This window comes from Hyaloscypha bicolor (genome assembly GCF_002865645.1).
Source record: "Hyaloscypha bicolor E unplaced genomic scaffold K444scaffold_125, whole genome shotgun sequence".
In the NCBI taxonomy this organism is placed as follows: Eukaryota; Fungi; Ascomycota; class Leotiomycetes; order Helotiales; family Hyaloscyphaceae; genus Hyaloscypha; species Hyaloscypha bicolor.
In genome coordinates, this window is record NW_020194627.1 from 808,737 (window position 1) to 834,196 (window position 25,460).

Below are 25,460 nucleotides of genomic sequence, written 5' to 3' on the forward strand. Positions count from 1 at the left end.
TTTCAGGAAATTACTTCTTCTAGTTCTGTACCCAAATGCCTCATTCAAAATCCAATCTGACAAGATTGCTCCGTCTAAGTTCGTTCTTACATGAATATTCCCCCTTTATTCTTCACTAAAAAAATTCAATTCGACGTAATTGTTATTGGATAAGATTAGCTCAATATTTATCTATCGCACTCGATGTAACCTTCGTCTCGAACCACTTTGAGAATTTCGCACAGGGAAGTTCAACGGATTCCTGGAAAACTTCCGCTGCCCAAACCACAGCTGGTAGAACAACCGCAGCTGAGACAAAGAAGCTGAGAGACTTCTGTGTAGGAGTGTCCCTTCCGGTATATTTCCAAGAAGCACTCATAACCGATAAGCCAAGGGTGTGTAAAACTGGACCATGAACAACATAGATGGAGAGAGAAATACGGCCGAAGTACTGTACAAGGGAACTGGTGAAAATTGATCGGATGTCAGGCGCGTTATTTAGCGAATAGATAATCATCATGCCAGCAATTGATTGCCACCACTTGTCCTTGTCCTTTTCAAATTGGTGCGGTACTAGTTTCGAGAGAGTTCGAAATCCAAGAGCTTGATCACCACTGTATTTTGGGTACGAGGCTAGGTAGAGTCCTAAAATGAAGAACAAAATTTGTCCAAGTCTTCGCCTCCATGTACTCCCACTCTTTTCACTTTCCATGAGCATTGTATTCTTGGCATCGAATTTCCCGGAGTGCAAATCGATTTCAGCGAGGATCATTCCGCAGATGCTTGTTGCTACTTCCCACTTTCGATACAGTGCGAAGGTCCATATGAATGCCGTGAGTACAAGAAGACGGAAGACCATTTTCGTCCTGGCTAAGGCTAGGATTGATAGAAACAGAATGAAGGAGGTTCGGAATTCCACGGAAAGTGTCCAGAGGTGGGGGTTATAGGGATTGTAAAATCTATCCCAAGTACAAGGATTCATCATCGTACAGCTCCAATATAACCAATGCCTGAATTGCTGTTCAAAGGTATCAAGGCGGGGTGCGGGTAAGTCAAATTCTGAGAGCCGAAATCCAACATTCTCAGCACTTTTGTCTGAGATGTACTGGAAAAAGCCTGCATATAGGAGCAGCATAATGGCGAATGTTGAAATAAGAGCTGGCAAGAACAAGCGCAGCCCACGTCTGAAGATAGAAGAGGACAAGCCGTGGAAGACCTGATCCCAACGCTCGTGTCGTATTAGCATGAGTGGTTTGAGAGCCAGGACATAGCCGGAAACAATATAAAATATTAGCACCATTGTAGGGCCAGCGTATATGAGACGTAGAAACGGAAGTTGATGGAACCATAGGTTGTCTCCTGCGCCGTATCCGTAGTATACCATAGGTGAATAGGCTGACAGAGCATGGAAGATGAATACAATGCAAGAAGCAATACCTCGAAGCCCATCGAGGGCGGGTACCGAGAGCGCATTAGGTCTTAGTGGGTTCAGGTGAAGCCCTCTAGGGCCGTATAAAGTAGTTTCCGTAGACATTGCACGATATCTGATGTTAATGTAAGTAGGCGGGGGAGAAGTAGAGAAAGTGTGCGGGAGTTATAACCCTACCCGTTCAGCTGCCATTAGGAACGCAGTGGGCCGTGATCAAAAGTACTACAAAATTGCGGCGAATCAAAAGTCTTAGATTAAACTGTGATTTGCAAGAAGAGCTCGCTTAAAGGAGCACAGCGAGCACAGTAAGCACAGCCCCACTGCGTGAATCGGTCCCTCCACTCTAATATTAGCGCAACCAGGCTGGCACGGCCGTTTGCTATACAAAAACCCCTGGTCAAAGGGCCGCCTTCTTACATTTATTTTGGGGGGCGGGAGGGCCGGGGGAGTAAGCATGTGCCGCAAATACTTGAAACATTGCACTTGATGCATTTCGAAGCGGCGAATCATACTCCGTAAAGGACTTAGATATGCTCCGATCCTTGTTACGAGGCGTTCTTAGTTTAATTTCGATCCCGTGTCTCGAAGGTTCGCGTGACACCATGCCTTCGTAGCTGGTGGGGTCCAGAAAATATATTGCAGGACAAGGTAAAGGATACAAGAAACGTATGATATTTCATAAAGATAGCAGGAGAACAAAGAAACGACGCCGAGGATATCGGAATTGAAAATCTCTATTAAAGATGTCAGAATCCGCCAGCCATCTCATACGGCTACGCTATCGTGAGTAAATGCGGCAAATCTACGTTGAAATCAATGAAATGTTAACACTGAGACAATTTAGAGACGCAGCATAACATATGGGGTAAGTTTTCAGTGGAAATGCCTCTAAAACTTGACTGTATCAGTATGGTTAACATGGAGGTTATAGGAAAATGTGGAAATCAGTCTCTCGTCCGCAAACTTGCTATATCAGGATCACTAGCAAACCCATTACTTGCATACGATCAGCCATACGCGGAGGTACGTCGCATTCTAGGAAAAGGTTCTAGCGCAGTCAAGTCAACAGTTTTCATTGATGTAAAACATCTAATTTTATTGTAGCTATGGATGGGTACTCATCCAACACTCCCTTCGCACGACTTTAACACGAATCGTCCTCTTCTCAAAATCATACAAGAGAAACCTCATTTACTATCAGAAACGATATCCCATCGGTTTGGAACCGACCTTCCATTTCTCTTCAAGGTGCTTTCCATAAACAAAGCGCTCAGCATCCAGGCCCATCCTGACAAGGTACTTGCTGAAAGACTACATCTTCTAGACAGTGCCGTGTATCCAGGTAAGAAGAGATGATATTAACGCCCAGAAAGTTCTGGCTAACGATAAACACCGAGAAAAGACAAAAATCACAAACCAGAAATGGTTATTGCACTTACTACGTTTGAGACGCTATGTGGATTTCGCTCAGTTGAAGAACTATCAGGCCTTCTATCTCGGATCGGCCCATTCCAACAGCTTGTCGGAGATGAAGCTACTCAGGGTGTACATTTAGCGGCAAGGATGGGAAATGACAGTGATCAAGAGGCAGAAATAGCTATCAGAAATGCTTTTGTTGCCTTGTTAGCTGCAGACAGCGAAAGAGTCAAGGCATGCTGTAGAGAACTTGTTGTCTTGGCGCAATCATCCAAAGAACGAAGGAGTCAAAATACGGGCCTTGAGTCTCCGGGCCTCGCTGAACTTGTTATTCGAATCTACGAAGAACACCCCGACGATATAGGGCTATTCATCATGTTCTTCATGAATCATGTAAGATTAGATCCCGGAGAGGCATTGTTTATTCAGTCTGGTGAATTGCATGCATATCTCAAAGGAGGTAGGGAAACACAAAGCTTCTCGGACTTTCTAATTGCACACTAACGTCAAATATAGATGTTATAGAGTGCATGGCATCCTCTAACAACATCATTCGAGCTGGTTTCACTCACAAAATCAAAGATATAGAACACCTTATACCTCTGCTTAATTTCTCCGACGGTCTTCCTAGAAGAATTGCGCCCGTACCTAACAATGGAGTCAAATTTTCTGAGCATCAGTCACCGTCTGTTTCGACCGCTGTCTTGTACAATCCCCCAGCGGAGGAGTACAAAGTTGGAAGAATAACCTTAGGTCATAAAGGGACACAAGCAAATTTCGGCCCAACGATTGGCCCGAGCATTCTCATTTGCGAGCAGGGCAAAGGAACAATTAGCGTTGACGGGAACATTGATAATATTGAACTTGGTTATGTTTTCTTCCTTGCTGATGGGGCGTTTGTGAAACTGGAAAACAGTAGCGACGAGTTGTTTATTTCTTACGGAGCCTTTTGTGGAGCCGGTGGGGCGTGAGATATGAGATTGCGTGCCAAAAAGCCCATATTACATACTTTTCTTGGTCATCTTTAAGAGAAATGGAAGTGATATGGTTTGATATAATGAATGAAAATCTATAGCCCTTGCTACGTCTGAATCAAAAATGGCAATACACGCTCCGCTGTACTGCATCTGGCCTCCACCTAACTCAGGTTTCTGGGAAGAGGCTTTATATATTCTACCTTCAGTCAACCCTAGACAAAACTCCCTTCAAATTGAATTCGGCAAATATCTCACGGCATTTTCTGCCTCTGTATAATATTACTCAAGATTCTCGTTGTTGAGACCCCCTCAATCAAAGGCAGCCGAGTGACATTTCCACCCCAACTTTCAACCAAATCGCGTCCCACAACCTGATGGCTAGCATAATCAGCCCCCTTGACCAACACGTCGGGTCGAATTGCAGAGATTAGTCTCATTGGGGTCGGGTCTTCGAAGAGAATGACAAAGTCAACGCACGCAAGCCCCGCTAAAACACGGACTCTCTGAGATTGTGGGATGACAGGACGCTTATGACCTTTCAGTTGAGCAATGGATTCGTCTGTGTTGACAGCCACTACTAAGATACCGTCCAGAGATTTGGCGCCTTCGAGAAGCTCGACATGACCCGCATGAAGCAAATCGAAGCATCCGTTCGTGAAGATCACTCTGGGACCCGCTTTCCGAATAGACTCCAGCTGTTGTAGCAGCTCATCAAGATCCACGAACTTTTTCTTGGTTTCTCGAAAAGGGGAAGGAATGTTCAGAAGCCCTGGAGATAGTTGCTGTAGAAGTTCTCCACGCGACACAGTAGCCGTGCCCTTCCTACGGACGACCAAGCCAGCTGCAGCATTTCCCATTTTTGCTGAATCCAAGAGACTCGCACCATTACAGTACGTAAGCGCAAATGCGGCCATAAATGTATCACCAGCACCATTGATGTCGCATACGTTTCCTCTAACGTGATGAGCTGGGATGGATTTTATGAGTCCCTCTCGGCCATAAATGTTGACTCCAGCTTCGCCTCTTGTCAACACGAGAGCCTCAACGTTGGTATGATACAATAGCTTCATTGCTGCTGCATCGATTTCTTGATCGCTGTGGACCGGTGTTGAGGTTAAAGTTTGCAGTTCTTGCAAGTTTGGTTTTATAACGGAGGCGCCTACAGTCGGTCCGATCCAAAAGCAACAAAAAAAAAAAAAAACCACCATAATACTGATTAATATAAATCATATTAATTAAAACTATACTATATATTCTAGGAATTAATTCTATGTTCTCAAAATTATAATATCTTTATTATTAAGGAAGTTATAATATACGTGATTAAGCAAGGAAATATATTCACGTTTTATATAGTCGTTTTTTTACTTTAGTTATTACGTGACTATCTCCCTAAATTAATTGCTCTTCTATAATTATATTAATATCTTAATAACTATAAACCTAATTAAGTGCCCTTTTTGAATATTTCTAATAGCTACCTCTATAAGCCTTTAGAAGCGCAAGCGAGCTAATTTAACTCTTGATTTAATTATAGTTCTTACCCTAGCTAAAGAAGCTATAATCCAAGTAATTATTAACGAATAGTATGGGAAACCCTCTAATATAGAGGATAATTCTAATAATTTAGATATTAAACCAAGTAATAAAGTAGAGCTTAAAGATTTAATACTCTTTTGGGTTTAGTAGAAGCTTTTTATTAGTAGTAATAAGACGATTATTTTAGAGAAGCCTATAGTTATATAGCGAGATTAGAGACTTATAAAATAAACTAGTAAGTTTCTTATCTTATTTTCTTATTTTTATATTATAATATAAGTATACTAAGACTATTTCTAGTTTCCAGAAACTTATATAACTCCAAATTAATAAAGAAATTAGTAAAGCTATTAAGAACTTAATAATAACATATATATAATTAGAGGGCAAAAGATACTTAAGTTATAGAATAATCTAGTAGGCTTAAGATCCTTATAATTATATTATTTTTTAAATAAAAGAGGCTATAATTCAATATTATTAGGGGGCTAATTAATATCCCTAGGGATATATAATTAAGGGAAAAGTAAAGGCTTAAAGATAAAGATAATAGAACTAATAAGCTACTTTTAGATACCCTTATTAGAAATGCTTGTGGAGATAATAAAGCTCTAGATATATAAATAACTTATTAAAAAGTCCTTAATAATATGGATATTAAGCTAGCTCAAACTAAAGAGCTATATACTTTATATATAATTACTAACTTATACTTACTCTAGTAATATACCTAATAGCTTCTAAAGCTAGGGTAATATTAACTTGGAAGGGTTAATATATTACTCTTAATAGCTTCTAGTAATTATTGCTTTAATAATAGAAAGATACTAGCTTAGTAAATTAGGGGGCTATTTAATTATTATTAATAGTAGTATGGTATTCCGCAGGAAACTAGGGGTAATAAAAGAGATAGTACTTCTTATCTAGATAATAAGGATATTTTTCTAGCCTGCTAGACTTAATTAATTAATTAAGAGCTTGAAATAATATTACTAAACAATTTCCTAAATACTATTAATTAGGAGATTTTACCTCAATTATTATTAATAATAGAAAAGCCTATTACTCGTAGTATAGCCTACTTATGGCTCCCTAGGCTCGGCTTTTATTACCATAAGACTAAGAAAGGGCTTTATATAAATAGATATGAATAACCTAATATGATTTAGTATTATTAAGAGATATTTTTACTATTAATAAAGAAGCTTTTATTATATATAGTTTAATATAAGGAAAATAAAGCTAGTATATGGTATATAATTTAATTTTTACTTCTAATTAAAGTTCAGGTATATGTAATATACTTCTATAATAAGAGCTATTTCCATGAATTTAACTATAAAAAGAGCCTCTAGCTAGTAGATAATTAGCAAAAAATACCGGGAAAGAGTAAAGAGAGGCTAATTCACGATTCTGAATTCGTAAGACCTAAGGGACATATTAGGGTACTAAATAATAAAGGCATTTTTATCCCAGATAATCCCGATTTGGATACCTATTAAATTATATATCTAGGCTTAAATAGGGACCCCTGGTAAGATATAAAATAGCTACTAGTATAGATTACTAGAATGCTTAATATATTTAAATAGAAGCACCTAAACTATATAGCTATTCTAATATTTAATTAGTTTTCTATATATGCTTTATATAGTAAAGATATACTAAATACCTTTGGTATAAATAAGTTATTAGGGAAGATTAAAAAGGGTAATATTAAGGCCTATAGAAGAAATACGTACTTTCTACTAGAGTATATAATTCCGGGATTATAAGGCACTATTTAAGCTCTTTAGTAACTTAATCCAAATAGAGAAAGAGAGCCTAAGGATATAGAATAGATTCTTATTAAGCGAGATTATAATATATCTGGCTTAAGATTTAAGTATCTAAAGGATACTAAGTATACTATATTCCTTAAATACCCTCCTGCTATTAAATAAACGTGCTATTTAGCTTGTATACTATTAAATTACTAAGACTTCTTTAAAAAGAAGTCCCAAGTTAAAGAGCTTATTATAGATCAGGAATATAAGGCTATGTTTTTACTAAAGTTCTACTATGAAATTAACCTAATTAAGATATACTAGAAATATAGCAAAACTTAATATTATTAAGTAAAGAAGGCTAGCTTCCCAGATACTAAGATTAAGGTAATAGAGGTACTTAAAGCTTATTTAATTGAGACTATATAGAGGTTTTATAACTATATATTTTACTAGATAAATACATATTAGAAGGAATTAAGTATTAAATAAGCTACTTGGTATATACGGAAGCAAAAATACTATAGAATAATATCTAAAAAGATAATAGATAAATAGGATAATATGCAAAAGTAAGAGAAAGAAAGTAGCTAAGTAATAAGTAAGGTTTATAGATTTAGTTCGGCTAAAAGTTAGCTTGAAACCCATATAATTAGGGCCCTATTATATATATAATATATATAGTACTAGAAAAAGCTATATTTAGTATTTAGGAAGGTTTACTTAAGCTTATAGGGCTTAGTTATTATTATTATATTAATAATAAGGCTAGTAAGATATTATAATCTTCCCCTAAAGTCCGGGATTACGTAACCTTAGCGAGCAAATATATTCGCGTTTTATATAGGGGAAAATCAAAAAAGTAAAAAGGGTCCGTATACTTTAAGCCTCGATTATTAATAAACCACAAATTATATTAAAAATCTAATTAATAGGTATTTTTTGCCTGCTTCTATTCTATAATCACATTACTTAGTATATATTAATTAGGGTTATAGTTAAAAAGTTATTATAGGCGTAAAAGAGCGACCGTTTTGTTGCTTTTGGATCGGACTGACTGTACGTATCTCGCGTGATTAGAACCTTTTGGGTCGATAATCACCGGTTTCTTGGATAGGTGTGCTTCATTTATGATTGCCTGAAGCAAAGAAGGTGTTAAGCAACCCTTGTTGTAATCCGAGCAGATCAAGCCGTGGACATGTGGAAGTTGGGAGCGGACAGCTGCTAATAAGACTTCTTCGACAGATTTCGGGATAGCCTCTGTAGATTCTCTATCGATTCGCACAAGATAATGATCCATTTGCGCAACAGCACGCAGCTTATGTGTTGTAGGCCTGTTTGCGATAGTCTGGACATCTTGAGTCAAGATACCTTGTTCAGCAAGAAGGCCAGTGAGAGAAGCTCCTGCGCTATCGTCCCCCACTACACCGAGCAAGTGTACCTGGATCTCTGGTCCCAGACTGACTAGGTTCTGAGCAAGATTCGCAGCTCCTCCGGGAGTTCGCAAAGTATCGCTCGCCCTTAGTACTGGAATAGGGCGGTCGAAAGCAACCCGGGAGACATCGCCCGTTACATACTCATCGAGACCTAAATCACCAATCACCAGTATAGATAAACGTTCTGGAAGGCAGCCCGAGAGATGTTGCGTCTCTGACAAACTTTCTGCCATTATCGGATTGATGAGATAGATTCCCAGAAAATTGTTGGCGTGGTCTCTGAGTCGTGATAAATCTTATATAGTCGGTCCGATTCAAAAGCGACAAAACGGTCGCTCTTTTACGCCTATAATAACTTTTTAATCATAACCCTAATTAATATATACTAAGTAATATAATTATAGAATAGAAGCAGGCGAAAAATACCTATTAATTAGATTTTTAATATAATTTGTGGTTTATTAATAATTGAGGCTTAAAGTATACGGATCCTTTTTACTTTTTTGATTTTCCCCTATATAAAATGCGAATATATTTGCTTGCTAAGGTCACGTGATCCCGGACTTTAGGGAGAGATCGCGGTATCTTACTAGCTTTATTATTAATATAATAATAATAACTAAGTCCTATAAGCTTAAGTAAATCTTCCTAAATACTAAATATAGCTTTTTCTAGTACTATATATATTATATATATAGTAGGGCCCTAATTATATGAGTTTCAAGCTAACTTTTAGTCAAACTAAATCTATAAACCTTACTTATTACTTAGCTACTTTCTTTTCCTTACTTTTGCATATTATCTTATTTGTCTATTATCTTTTTAGATATTATTCTATAGCATTTTTGCTTCCGTATATACCAAGTAGCTTATTTAATACTTAATTCTTTCTGATATATATTTATCTAGCGGAATATATAATTATAAAACCTCCGTATAGTCTTAATTAAATAAGCTTTAAGTGCCTCTATTACCTTAATCTTGGTATCTAGGAAGCTAGCCTTCTTTACTTAATAATATTGAGTTTTGCTATATTCCTAGTATATCTTAATTAGGTTAATTTCGTAGTGAAACTTCGGTAAAAATATAGCCTTATATCCCCGATCTATAATAAGCTCTTTAACTTAGGACTTCTCTTTAAAGAAGTTTTAGTAATTCAATAGTATATGAGCTAAATAGTACATTTATTTAATAGCAGGAGGGTATTTAAGGGATATAGTATATTTAGTACTCTTTAGATACTTAAATCTTAAGCCAGGTATATTATAATCTCGCTTAATAAGAATTTATTCTATATTCTTAGGCTCTCTTTCTCTATTTGGATTAAGTTACTAAAGGGCTTAAATAGTGCCTTATAATCCCAGAATTATATATTTTAGTAAAAAATATATATTTCTTTTATAGGCCTTAATATTACTCTTTTTAACTTCCCCTAGTAACTTATTTATACCAAAGGTATTTAGTATACCTTTGCCATATAAAGCATATATAAAAAACTAATTAAATATTAGAATAGCTATATAGTTTGGGTACTTCTATTTAAATATATTAAGTATTCTAGTAATCTATACTAATAGCTATTTTATATCTTACTAGAAGTCCCTATTTAAGCCTGGATATATAATTTAATAGATATTTAAATCGGGATTATCCGGGATAAAAATGCCTTTATTATTTAATATCCTAATATGCCCCTTAGATCCTATAAATTCAGAATCATAAATTAGTCTCTCTTTACTCTTTCCTAGTATTTTTTGCTAATTATTTACTAGCCAGAGGCTCTTTTTATAGTTAAATCCATAGAAATAGCTCTTATTATAGAAGTATATTATATATATCTAAACTCTAATTAGAAGTAAAGATTAAATTATATACTATATACTAGCTTTATCCTCCTCATATTAAACTATATATAATAAAAGCTTCTTTATTAATAGTAAAAATATCTCTTAATAATACTAAATTATATTAGGTTATTTATATCTATTTATATAAAGCCCTTTCTTAGTCTCATAGTAATAAAAGCCGAGCCTAGGGAGCCATAAGTAGGCTATACTACAAGTAATAGGCTTTTCTATTATTAATAATAATCGAGGTAAAATCTCCTAATTAATAATATTCAGGAAATTATTTAGTAATATTATTTCAAGCTCTTAATTAATTAACCAAGTCCGGTAGGCTAGAAAAATATCCTTATTATCCAGATAAGAGGTACTATCTCTTTTACTATCCCTAGTTTCCTATAAAATGCCATGCTACTATTAATAATAATTAAATAGCCCCCTAATTTGCCGAGCTAGTATCTTTCTATTATTAAAATAGTAATTACTAGAAGCTACTAAGAGTAATGCATTAACCCTTCCAAGTCAATATTGCCCTAGCTTTAGAAGCTATTAGGTATATTACTAGAGTAAGTATAAGTTAGTAATTATATATAAAGTATATAGCTTTTTGGTTTGAGCTAGCTTAATATCTATATTATTAAGAACTTCTTAATAAGTTATTCATATATCTAGAGCTTCGTTATTTCCGCAAGCATTTCTAATAAGGGTATCCAAAAGTAGCTCGTTAGTTCTATTATTTTTATCTTTAAGCCTTTACTCTTCCCTTAATTACATATCCCTAGGGATATTAATTAGCCCTCTAATAATATCGAATTATAGCCTCTTTTATTTAAAAGATAATATAATTATAGAGGTTTTAAGCCTACTAGATTACTCTATAACTTAAGTATCTTTTGCCCTCTAATTATATATATATTATTATTAAGTTCTTAATAGCTTTACTAATTCCTTTATTAATTTAGAGTTATATGAGCCTCTAGAAGCTAGAAATAGTCTTAATATACTTATATTATAATATAAAAATAAGAAAATAAGGTAAGAAACTTACTAGTTTATTCTATAAGTCTCTAATCTCGCTATATAATTATAGGCTTCTCTAAAATAATTATCTTATTACTACTAATAAAAAGCTTCCGCTAAACCCAAAAAAGTATCAAATCTTTAAGCTTTACTTTATTACTTGGTTTAATATCTGAATTATTAGAATTATTCTCTATATTAGAGGGTTTTCTATACTATTTATTAATAGTTGCTTGAATTATAGCTTCTTTAGCTAGGGTAAGAACTATAATTGAATTAAGAGTTAAATTAGCTCGCTTATACTTCTAAAGGCTTATAGAGGTAGTTATTAGAAGTATTTAAAAAGGGTACTTAATTGGGTTTATAGTTATTGAGATATTAATATAATTATGGAAGAGTAGTTAACTTAGGGAGGTAGTTATGTAATAACTAAAGTAAAAAAACGACTATATAAAATGCGAATATATTTCCTTACTTAATTACGTATATTATAACTTCCTTAATAATAAAGATATTATAATTTTGAGAATATAGAATTAATTCCTAGAGTATATAGTATAGTTTTAATTAATACGATTTATATTAATTAGTATTATGGTGGTTTTTTTTTTTTTTTGTCGCTTTTGGATCGGACCGACTATAGGCCGGCTATAAAGGAGAATAGAAAGATACAAGTTTCCCAAGGGAGCTCCAAGGACCCCATCTATATAGGTGTCCTCTACATGAGGCGGGCTCCAATTTGACTCAAATCGGCCTCCAAATACCGTAGTATAACCCGATTCGAATAATAGTCGCCTAAAAGAATACTTTGGGGGTTAGAAACTCAAGGACTTAGGTAGAGGACTATAGGGCAAGACATAGATATAAAATTTATGCTAATATTAACAGTTTACCCAAGGATACTTGCCTTAGACATACATTGCACTTATATTTGGAATTAGAGTTAGCATGCCTTCCATTGTACAAAGACTCTAATTTAAGGCGCGAGATCTATGCCCTCTATGTCCCTTAGAGTCAGCATGCACCTACTTTTAGTTTCGTTCCCTTGCACAAGACTCTAATTTATGGCATGAGATCTGTGCGCTCTGTGTCCCTCGTATTATAGACCAATGCCTCGAGGTCAGCATGCCTTCCCCTACGTCAAGTTGAAGCTCCTTTGCTTACTGCCTAATTTTAGCTTCCCTCGATCCATTCGAGTCAGCATTGCGTCAAGTTGAAGCTCCTTCGCTTACTGCCTAATTTTAGATTCCCTTGATCCACTCGAGGTTAGCATGCCTTCACTTATCCCTTCGTCCACTGAGACATTGCCAGCGCTAAGCAGGGGAGTCTCGCTCAGACCACATAGCATAAAATTATATACCTTTGCATACAAATTTATTAGTAAGATACATCAATTGGATGTAGCGCGTCCAGGCATTTCTCTCCACTTACGCGCGCGCGCAATGGACGATACATCCAACCCACCTATATAACCTAAGAAGCAAAAATCTTAATCCCTTAAGGATATACTCCTTTAACTTGGACTAATCACAAGCGTTTCCTATAAGCCTTTTAAGTGCGAGCCTAAGCAGATAGTAAAAGCACTCTTACTTACTTCTTTTCTATTAAACGCACACTTATTCGACTACTTTAACTTATTCTTTACTCGCGATCTCTTTTAAATAATTACTACAAATACTAATTAATACGCGAGTATATAAAGATAATATATAATAAGGGAACTAGTACAAGAATAGACGAATTTACTTATAAACGAATTATATGTATTTATTAATACTATTATATATATAAGTATTTACGAGAAGCTTTAATTTAAGATATATTAAAATTAAAACTTTAATAAAGGCCTTTTATACTTAATTATAAACTATATATTATAGTATTATTACATATATAAGCTTAATATACAATTAATATATAATGAATAAAACGTATTTTCTATACTTCTCTCTTATTTAATTCTTTAATTAAAAATACTACTTTTTTATACTTTCTTTATTTTCATAATTATAATGCTTATACTTTATATAATTATAATATATATAAATTAAATATAATAATAAAGTAAAAAAGTAATAATTAAGTTATAATTAAGTTAAATTAAGTAATTAATATATATTTAAATAAAGATATTATTTTTAAACTTAATATATAATATTATTAAATTTTATAAACTTATTTTAAGTTACCTTAATTTTATTTTTTATAAGCAATAGCGATTTTATTTATTATAACGTCCCGCTAATACTTCTAAGAAACTTATTATTAATTATTTCTTACTAGTTCCCGTCTCTATTAATTAATTTATTTAATTATTAAGAAAGTTTATACTTGCCTTATATTTCTATTATTCTTAAAATTAAACGAAGTATTTTAAAGCTTATATAATAATTACCTTAAGGGAATTATTATAATTATATTACTTAATAAAAGGCTTAAAAAGAAACTTATTCTTATTTAAATATAAGTATACTATTATTATTATGCCTTAAATATATTATTATTAATTAATAATTATTCTTTATATAAAACCCCTTATTATAATAAGCACAATACTAATAAATAAAGAGATTTATAAGAAGAATTATAAGATTTTACTTTTTATTTTATTAACTTACTTAATAAAGATATTATAAAATTATATTTACTTAAAAAGAGCTAAAAAGTATTATACTTAAGCTTATAGCCTCTTTTATTATATTATCTTTAACTTTATGTACGGAATAAAGCTTAATAATTAAATTTAATAAAGATATTATTAATAAAGTTATTAGTTTCCTTTTAGCCTTTATAATAAAAACCGAAACTAATTTTAATAAAGAAAATATAAAGTTTCATTCTTAAGAACCTTACTTATCTCTTAAGTCTAATAACGATTTTAAAACTTTTAACTTAATATTAATAAAGAATAATAGTTTTATTAATTATAATAATAACTTTATTATATTAAATCTCTTTAATTCTAATAATATAAAAGAAAATAATATTACTCTTATTCTTAATTATTATTTAATATTAGTTCTTAATAATTAACTTAACCTTATAATATTTCTAATTTCTAAGATTTATAATTAAATAAATAAAGTCTCATTACTTAAATATAATTTAAGACTTAATTTTTACTTCCTTATAAAATATAATAATATAGAGAATAATAATATAAAAGGTAAAGAACAAGCTTTAAGGTTCTTTATATTAAAGACTAAAGGAAAGAGATTACTTCTCTTATATAAAAAAGGATTTAAGTACTTTTAAAGATATAAAGATAATAGTAATTAAAAAAGAAAAAGATAAAAAAGTAATAATAACTTAAAGGGAATATTAAGAAGTAAAGTATTTAATAAATTAATAACTAATTAACGAGACTTATAAATAATAAGTTAAGTAAATTAATATAGCTTTTATATTAATTAATAATTATTACGAGATGCTTATTTACTTAACTTAATATAACTTAACTTTAAAGTTTAACTCGATTTAAATATATAATCTTATAATCAAGGAATATAAGCCTTTATAATAATTTCCTTTTCTTTTCTTTTTTCTTTTCTTTAATATTAAACTTATATAATTGCTTTAATTAGCCTTTAAAAGTACCTCTTTACGCCTCTTCTTTACTTATAAGCTTATATATTATTATATTAGAATTTAAAGATTTAATTTATTAAAGATAACTTATTATAATATTTTATTAAAAGGAAATAGATTTAATAGAAATAAATTTAATTCATATACTTTAAATAATAATATATATTTAAAGAGTTAAGTAATTAAAGACTACTTATATAATTAATAAGAGTAAGGCTTACTTTATTAAGAAATATTAATTTAAATTATTAAAGAGTAATATTAAGCAAAATAAATTAATTAATTAATAATAAAGGTTCTTAATAACTCCCTTAATATAAAAGTAAATATATATAAAGAATAATAATTAAAATATAAATAACTTCTTTTTATAAAATAATTATTTTTACGAAATATCTTTAAAATAGTTTTAATATTCTTTTAATATTCTTTTATATTAAATTTAAGTTAAAGTTAAACTTTATTAATAAGAAAATATATTATTAAAAGTCCCTTTTTATTAATTGAATTTAAGCCTAAACTCTTATAATTAATATCTTTTTTAAAACTTAAATCTTCTTAATATAAAAGTAAGGCTTTTTTAAAGAAATTATAAAATAAATATAATTTTAAAAAACCTTAATATATTACGCGAAATTATTTAAAACCTTAAGGCTTAATAATAAAAATATTATAAGGAAAATAAAAATAATTAAGGAAATAATATATAAATTATAAAAGAATTAAAAGCTTACTTTAATTACTTAAATAATATTATATAATAACTTTTAACTCAAAGTAACTCTTATTTATTAATTAAAGATTCTCTTTTATCTTATTCTTTTAAATATAAAAATAAAGACTTTCTTATTAATTAAATACTTAAACCTTAATTATTAGTACTTATAATAGTAGTAATTACTTATATTATTATTCCTTAATCTTTTAACGTTTATATATATTTTTAACTCTTTAAATAAGCCTTATTAAACCCTTATTAAATTACTATTAAACTTATTTTAATTCTTATAACTTATATTAAGAAAATATATCTTATAAAATCTTTTAAATACTTTAAAAATAATAAGAACTTAATATTTTAATAATAAAGGATCTCTATTATAAATTACTTTAAAATTAATTAAGATTATTATTTAATAGAAATTATAAAGAAAAACTTAATTTAATTAATAATTAAAGAATTTACTTATATATATTTAATATTATATTATAACTTAAATATATTAAATAAATATTATATAATAAATAAGATATTAAAAACTCTTAAGAGTTATTTTATTATTAAGATAAAATAAGAAAACTATTATAATACTTTTTATAATATTAAAATAATTAAAGAAAAGAACTTAAATAATATACTTATCTTAATATAAGAAACGTTTTAATAGTTCTTAATATATTTTAAGAACTTAGCTATTATAAGTAATATTATTAAAGATAATTAATTTTATTAATTATAGTTTAAGATTATATTAATACTTTATAATTAAGTTATAATATTTAAGTATTTTTAAAATAAGAACTTTCAAATAATAGTTAATAGCTTAATTATAATTAATATAAAATAATATAAAAACTATAAATATACTTTTATTATTACCTCTTAAACTATTACTCTTAAAATAAATAAGAAATTAATAGTTAATTTAATTATTAGAATTAAAATAGCTTTAAAACTCTTTTCACTCTTTTTTTTATTATTCCTAAGTTAAGTACTTATAATTAAACTTATTATTAAGTTTTTTACTTTTATTATTTTATTCTTAAAGCTTATTTTAAGTATAAAGGATAATATTTATTACTTATATAAGTAACCCGATTATTAAAAGAAGAATTACTTTAAGTTTCTTATAATTAAAGCTATAATTTATAAATTAAAAACTTTTAAAAAGAATATAAATAAATAAGATAAGTAAGCTAATAATTTTAAGAATATTATTAAAAAAAATAAGGAAGCTTAAAATAAGACTCTTATTTAAGCTTATATAAATATAATTTATTAAGTTTAGACTTATTTAAGCTTATAAATAAATTATAATTCTTAGTTTCTTTATTTCTTAATATAAATAAATAGAAAATTAATTTATATTCTTTAATAAATATTAAAGTAAATAGTTTTCTTTTTATTAATTATTTCTTTATTAAATGACTCTTATTTAAAACCTTTCTTATATTATATTAATAAGAGGCTTTAATAATAAGACTTAAACTTTTATAAAGTAATTTATTTAATTATACTTAATTATTAATAAATATTAAATTTAAAACTCTCTTTTTATTATCTTAAACCTTAAATAAATAAGACGCTTTAAAGTAATTTTAAACTTTAAGTATAACTTATTTAAATAGCCCTTTAATATCCCTTTAACCTTTAACTTAATACGAGAAATTAAACTTCTTTATTACTCTTTTTAAGCCTTTAAATTTCTTAACTATTAAACTAATACTAATTAATATTAGTTTAATATAATTCTTACTTACTTAGAAGTCTATTATTAATATTTATTAGATTTTTATAAACGCTTTATATTTTAATATAAAAAGAATTAAAATAAAGTTCTTTTAAATAAATATTTATAAATTAAATTATTTAATTAATTAAAAATAAGATAATAATAATAAAAAAGATAAAGAAATAAAACTATTATTAAATAAACTATTACTTATTAAATATCAGAAATTTTATAATATATTTAATAAAGTCAAATTAAATTAATTACCTCCTTATTACTTATATAATTATAAGATCTAGCTTAAGAAACCTTTATTAAATTACTTCTTATTCTTATATTAATAATTAATTATAAAGCTTTAAATTATAAAATAATACTTAATTAATAACTTAAATAAAGGCTTTATTATTAATAGTTTTAGCCCCTTTACTTCTTTAGTTTTATTTATTAAAAAAGTAAATAAAAGTTTATATTTTTATATTAATTATTAAAGGCTTAATTCCTTAATTTAAAATAATTTATACTTAATTCCTAAAATTATTAAATTATTAAGTTATATATTAAAAGCTAAAGTATTTATAAAACTCGATATTTATTAAGCTTTTAATTATATTTAAATAAACCTTAATTTTAAAGAGTATATAACCTTTTAAATAAACTATAAAGTATATAAATATAAGGTCTTATTATTTAGACTTTATAATAGCCTTATAATCTTTTAATAATATATGAATAACGTTTTAATTAATTATTTAAACGAGTTTTATATTATATATTTAAATAATATCTTAATTTATTTTAAAAATCCTTTAAAATATATAAAACAAGTTTATAAAGTTTTAATTCGCTTTTATTAAGCTAGCCTTTAAGTTAATATAAAGAAAAGCGAATTTAATATTACTTATATAAAATATTTAAATTATATCTTTATTATTAAAGGCTTAAAAGTCGATTTAAAAAAAAGTAAAATTACTTTAAAACTAAATTAAACTTATTATAATAATTAAAGTAAAATTATATTTAAGATTTTACGACTTTTATTATTAGTTTATATATAGCTTTAAGCTTATTATAAAGTCTTTTATTATTATTACTTACTTTTTTAAATCCTTTATATATATAAATAAATATATAAAAGTATTTAAGATATTATAAAAATACTTATTAAATATAATTATATTATATAATATTTTAATTCTTAATTATTAATTAAACTAAAAACTAATTTGTTAAATAAAGTAATTATTAAAGTATTTTCTTAATAATATAAGAATAAAACTTAATATCTTATTACTTTTTATTTATATATATTAATTAAATATAAAGTTAATTAAAAAATCTATAATAAGGAATTATATATAATTATAAAAGCCTTTTAAAAGTAAAGACTAGAATTTATATTAATTTAAAGTCGAATTAAGGTATTTTTTAAATTATTAATCTTTAAAATACTTTATACCTATTAAGTTACTTATAATAAAACAAGTATATTAAATAAAGCTTCTTTTCGATTTTAATTTTATAATTATATATATAACTAATAAAAATAATTAAAAGGCTAATATATTTAATTAATAAAAATAAGACATTATTATTTATAAAATCGTTAAAAAGAAATTATTTAAAGACTTTCCTTATTTTAAAATATTTAAATTCTTATATTAATATTAAACTAATAAATTAATTCTTAAAAACTATTATAAATATTATTCTTATATTAATTAACCTCTTCTTTAAAGATTCGAATTTAATTTAAAGCTTAAAAGATAATAATTATAAGACTTTTAAAGAGATTTATAAGAAACCTTCTTTTAATTATATAATTAATAAAGATAGCTTATTATTATATTAAAATAAGCTTTATATTAATTATAATACTCCTTTATATACTTATCTTATATAAAAAGCTTATAATTAAATCTTAAGTACTTATTTTAATATCTTTAAGACTTATTATTTATTTAAACTTAAGTATTATTAAAAAGGTATTAATATAAATTATAAGATATATATTAATAATTATAATACTTATAAATAAGCTTATTTAAATAAAATAAAATAATAAAGTTAGCTTTATTTTTTTATTATTTTAACTTACTTAATATAATATTTATATATAGATTTTAAGGAATTCTTAAAGAATAAATATAATTATAATATTATTCTTATAATTACTTATTGTCTTAAAAGGAATTTTATAATAATTCCTTATTATAAGATAATTAATACTTATAACTTAATTACTTTCTTTATTATATAAATCTATTACTTTAAATATATCTTAGAAATAATTATCTTAAATTAAGGAGCTTAGTTTATATTAAGCTTTTAAGGCGAGTTTTATTATATTATTAATATTAAGCTTAAACTATTAATTATATATTATAAGGAAATAAATAACTAAATAGAAATTATAAACTAATATATTAATTAAAGGCTTTAGCCTTTTATATCTTATTATTAAGATAATTAAAGTAAGCTTCTTTTTATAATAAATTATACTTAAATAACTCTCTCTTATTTTATTATTAAAATAACTTTTTATTAACTTAAGTTTAGTTTTATACTTAAGAATAATTAAGACTAAAATACCCTTAAAGCTTTAACTTTTATTAAGAAGTTAAATTATATTAATATACTTATATTAATAACTCGTATATATAAAGCTTAAGAAATTATTAAGAATAATATAAAGAAAGCTTAAGAAATAATAATTAATATTATAAGGAAATTAATTAATAAGTTTATAATTTTATATATTTATTAATTAAGAACTTAAAAAGTAACTGCTTAAATTAAAAATTAATTAATTAATAAAAAGAACCCTTTAAAATCTTAAAAAATATTAAGAATTTATATAAGTTAAAACTCTTAAAAGAATTTAAGATCTATTTTATATTTGCCTTAAATATCTTAATTAAAGACTTTAATAATTCTTTACTTAATTAAGAAAAGCTTAAATTAAATATAGAAGTTATTTTTAATTAAAAAGAATATATAATAAAAGAAGTTCTTATAATTAAAATTAATTATAAGACCTTATAATATAAAGTAAATTAAATTAAATATAATTTAAATCTTATTTAATACTTAGCCTTTAATCTTATAAGTTCTCTTTATAAATTATAAGATCTTTATATAACTTATTTTAATAAAGTTAACTTACCTTATAAATTTAATAAATAAATATAAGTATAAGAAAATAAAATTAATAACTTAAGTTATTTAAAAGATAATTACGTTATAATAAAACTTAAGAGAAAAGTTAAAAATATAAAATTATAAGAACTAAGAATAAAAAGGTTAAAGTAAAAAGTAAAAAAGTTAAATTTATTTAATTAAAGATTAAAACCTTATTAAAATATATTTAATATTATTTAAATTATATTTATATTTAACTTTATTTATAAAGGCTCTTTATTATTCTTATTATTAATATTATAAGAGTTTAAGATTACTTTATTTATAATATTATTAATTAATTCTATTTTTTTTCTTTTTCTTTTCCTTTTCTCTTTCTTAAAATAAGCCTCTTTTCTTTAAAATTAATAATAGGCTTCTTAATATTATTAAAGCAAGTATAGTAAGAAATAAGAACTAAAGAATTAATAATATTAATAAGGTTATTAAGTAAATAATAAATATAATTAAAACTTACTTTAAATTAATAATTAATATTTTAAGACTATTAAAGAGTATTTAAAACTAGTTCTTACCTTAAATTATAAAGTATAAAGTTCCTTTAATATTATAAAATTAGCTTCTTTAATAGTCTTTAAAGCTTTAGTAATAATAATCTTATAATATTAATTAAAGTAATTATAATTATAATAATATTTTTAAGTTATTATATATTATTATAATAAAACTACTTTTTATTATAAAACTATAAAATTTATTTTAAGTTAAATAAAATATAAAAGTAATTCGAAATTAATTTAAAAATGTATTAAAAACTGTACTTTATTTTAATTAATATAAGATTTTTAAAAAGACAAGTATATTTTAGTTATATAATTAAAAGCCGAATATAATAAAAGTAACTTTAATAATAAGCCTTAAATAAAGTATTAATAAAAAGTAAAAGAACTATTATTAATAGTATTAATAAATAATATACTTAAGGAATTAATATTATTAATATATTATATTAAAAGTAAGACTTATATTATATAAACGTTTTAAAGTTATTTTTAAAAGAAAGAAAAGATTAAAAATAATATAAGAAGTTATTATTATATATTTTAATTTCTTATTATTATTATTTAATATATATAATAAATAATAAATAACTAAATAACTAAATATTATAACTTATATTATAACTATTTAATTATAACTTTTTTTAAGTCTTTAATATACTAATAAATTAATATTATTTATATTTAATTTAAAGATAAACTAATATTTTAAAAGAAAGAGATATTATAAGATATTTACTTACTTAATTTAATATAACTTAATTTTAAGGTCTAACTTAATTCAAACTTATAATCTTATAATTAAGGAAATATAAGTCTTTATAATAATTCTCTCTTCTTTTCTTCTTTTTTTCTTTTCTTTTTTTATCTTTAAATTCTTCTTAATATTAAACTTATATAATTATTTTAATTAATCTTTAAAAGTATTTCTTTATATCTTTTCTTTACTTATAAGCTTATATATTATTATAATTAAGGTCTAATTTAATAAATTTATAAATATTATAATAATTGACTTAAAGGCCTTATATAAGCTTATTTCTTATTTATATAAATCTTTAAGAAATAACTTATACTTATTAACTTTAATAATTAAGAGAATAAAAGTTAAATATATTAAAATACTATTAGTTATTAGCTCTTTAAAGAATACAATAATTTAGAACTATAAAGCTAATTTTATAAAGGTAATTATTAATTCAATTAATAAATTAAACTATTATTTAAGTTCTTTAATAACTTTAATATTATATATATAAATAGCTTTATTAAAACTATTAAGAAATATAACTTATATAATAATATTAATACTTTAAAGGAAGGTCTCGAAAAAGATAATAATTATAATTAATTTTAATATATTTTTATATAAGTTATAATATTTATATATATATTAAAGCGCTTATCTTTATATTAAAGCCTTAAATTAAAATATAAGATATAATATTAATATTCTTAATAATAATACTATTAAGGAAATAACTTATAAAAATAATTAGTTTCTTTACTTTTATATAATTAATATATTCTTAAGAAAAGAAAAGAGATTATTTAAAGATTATTTATAATAATAATATATTTATCTAAAAGATTATATAAGAGCGGCTTTATAAAAGTAAAGGTTTTACTTATATTAAAATATATAAAAGAATATAAAAATACTTTAATATTATATTTAAATATTATAATATATATATCTTTAAAATATAAGTAAGTTAAAAGTAAATCGCGAATTTAAAGTATATTATCTTAAGTTTAAATTAAATAAGAATTACTCTTAAAATTATAAATGAAAATAATACTATTATTATTAATTAAAAAGCTTAAGAAATATTAATTTAATAATCGAGAATAATAAATTTCTTTATTTACTTAATTATTAAATTACTTTTAACTTTTAAATTAAGATATATTTAATAGAGGCTTAATATATTAAGCTTAAGTTAAGGTTATTAATAAAGTATTAAACGGGGTTATTAAACTTATTAGGGCCTTTAATTATTCTTTATTAAATATATTTTTATTTTTAATTAATATTAAGTTATTAAGAAAGTTATATTAAACTTTATTTTTCTTAAAAGCTTATAATTAATAATTAAAATTACTTATTTATTACTTAAACTTTTATAAAATATAAATATATTTCTCTTTATTTTTATTTTTAAACTTGTATATATTAATGTAATTTATTAAAATAAATTAATATTCGATACTTAATAAAGAAATTAATTCTTTTAAAATAATAACTTTAATTTTTAACTTAGCCTTATATATTATATATTATTTAAAAAAGCAAGTAATATTAATAAACTACTTAAATATAAATAAATCTTATATTTTTAATTTTTTTTGAAATACTTTATTAATATTAATAAGTTTTATAAATTACTTCTTTAAATTTATTATATCTTCTTTATATATTATACTTATTTAATTAAATAGTTATAATTCCTTAAGTTCTTATTTCGCTTTAAATAATTCTTTAAAAGAAGTATTAAAAAAGATTACCTTAATTATTTAGTTTATAAAAACATTAAATATATTATTAGCCTTATTATACCTTAATAATATATTAATATATATAAGCTTATTTAAATTATATAATATAAATATAATAAAATAATTAAATTAAAAAAAAACTATTAATTATTATTATATATTTAAAGAATAATAAACTCTTATTATATATATATATATTATATAAATTAATTATACTTTAAAATAATATTATAAAATAATTATTAATAATAAGTTATTTTACGACTTATTTTAATTTATAAAATAAGTAAAAATATATAAAGTTAAAATTATAATTAAATAAAACTATTTTAATAATTAAGTAAACTTAAAAAAAGAGATTTATAAGTTAAAAAACTTTTCTTTTATTTCTTTATTATATTTATATCTTAATTCTATTACTTTTAAGTTTATAAATAAAAATAATACTTTTTATAAAATTAAAAATAAATTAAATATAATATATTTCTTTAACTTACTCGATATTTACCTCTAATAAATTAAATAATAAATAAATTAATTTTAATTTCTCGCTTATATTAATTAATAATAATAATTATACTTAATATAATTATTTTATATATTACTTTAAAGTAACTATTAGTATTTCGAAAGGTTATAACTTATTTTTAAAAGATAACCTCAGGAGTATAATTACTTCCTTTACTTAATTAATTAAAGGAATTTCTAATAATTATATATCTTTTTATACTTTTATAATAAAGTAAAAGTCTTAATAAAAGTTAAGTATATTAAAAGAAAACTACTTATTATAAAAGATATATTATTTCTTATCTTTTTTATTATTTTTACTTTTCTTAATAAATAATATATTACTTTTTATAATATTAAGACTTAAGTTAAAGGATATTAATTTATAATTCGTATTAAGGCCCTACTTTACTTAATACTTAAGCGGTTTATATTAAGGGCTAAAGTTTATAAAGCTTTAAAAGTAATCGAGTTATTTTATTATAAGTTTCTCTTAACTTAAATATATATTACTTTATTAAAGTATTTATATTATAACTTACTTTAATATTATTAAAAAATAGAATTAGTTTATAACTTCTTATTATAATACTTAAGATAATAAAAAGGCTTATTTATATAAATTATATTTAATTAATTACTTTAATATATTTTATAATTATTTCGAGTTACTTATAAAACCTTTCGAATATATTATAAATAAGTTATAATAAGCTTTTAATATACTTTAAATATCCCTTAATTACTTTATAATTTATACTTTAAATATTTAATTATAATATATATTTTAATAAGCGTTTCTTAATTAACTTAAACTTAAATTAAATAAGGCTTTTTATATTTAAAACCGCTTATTAAACTTAAATAATATAGCACTTAATATTATTATTATAATAGTTATATTAATTAATTAATAAGCTATTTAATTTGAGAGTCTTTAAATATAATAACTTATACTTTATTAAAGATATAAGTTTAATAACATTTAAGGATTTTATATTAATATCTTTAAATTAATTTATAAAGCCTTATTAATAAATTCCTTATATTTTTATTTTATTAATAACGTTATTAAGTTAATTATAATAAGCTTAAATTCTTGATTTAAAGTTTATTAAGAGACGTAAAATATAATATATTATATATATAAGAAAGGCGAAACTTAATATAAAATAAGGTTATATAAACTTAAGGCTATAAAGATTTAATAGATTTATTGTTTTTAATTAAAATAATACTTTTATACTTTAATTAAATTAATAATTATAATAAGCTTTAAATTCTTGATTTAAAGTTTATTAAG

General features: G+C 24.6%; 3 protein-coding genes across 3 annotated transcripts; 1 reads left to right on the forward strand and 2 right to left on the reverse strand.

Annotated features, from left to right (window-relative positions):
• Nucleotides 1–2: 2 nt before the first annotated feature.
• Nucleotides 3–1,526, reverse strand: K444DRAFT_617210 (uncharacterized protein). The gene has a single exon (XM_024881076.1). The coding sequence runs from the start codon at nt 1,511–1,513 to the stop codon at nt 161–163; it is 1,353 nt and encodes a 450-aa protein (XP_024732420.1). The 5' UTR covers nt 1,514–1,526; the 3' UTR covers nt 3–160.
• Nucleotides 1,527–2,111: 585 nt separating this feature from the next.
• Nucleotides 2,112–3,895, forward strand: K444DRAFT_655057 (mannose-6-phosphate isomerase, class I). Its single transcript, XM_024885986.1, has 6 exons — nt 2,112–2,191; nt 2,253–2,273; nt 2,340–2,431; nt 2,513–2,750; nt 2,811–3,284; nt 3,341–3,895. The coding sequence occupies exons 1-6, from the start codon at nt 2,152–2,154 to the stop codon at nt 3,793–3,795; spliced, it is 1,320 nt and encodes a 439-aa protein (XP_024732421.1). The 5' UTR covers nt 2,112–2,151; the 3' UTR covers nt 3,796–3,895.
• Nucleotides 3,896–4,052: 157 nt separating this feature from the next.
• K444DRAFT_537902 (rfaE bifunctional protein) lies at nt 4,053–8,775 on the reverse strand (the record flags this gene model as incomplete). The annotated part of the gene is made up of 2 exons (XM_024875500.1): nt 4,053–4,960; nt 8,190–8,775. The coding sequence occupies 2 exons, from the start codon at nt 8,773–8,775 to the stop codon at nt 4,053–4,055; spliced, it is 1,494 nt and encodes a 497-aa protein (XP_024732422.1).
• Nucleotides 8,776–25,460: the final 16,685 nt, after the last annotated feature.

Coding starts and splice junctions, on each gene's coding strand:
- K444DRAFT_617210 (XM_024881076.1), bottom strand. CDS start 1,513: ATGTCTACGGAAACTACTTTATACGGCCCTAGAGGGCTTCACCTGAAC.
- K444DRAFT_655057 (XM_024885986.1), top strand. CDS start 2,152: ATGTCAGAATCCGCCAGCCATCTCATACGGCTACGCTATC. Junction 2,274..2,339: donor GACGCAGCATAACATATGGG/GTAAGTTTTCAG, acceptor TGGAGGTTATAG/GAAAATGTGGAAATCAGTCT. Junction 3,285..3,340: donor GCATGCATATCTCAAAGGAG/GTAGGGAAACAC, acceptor CGTCAAATATAG/ATGTTATAGAGTGCATGGCA.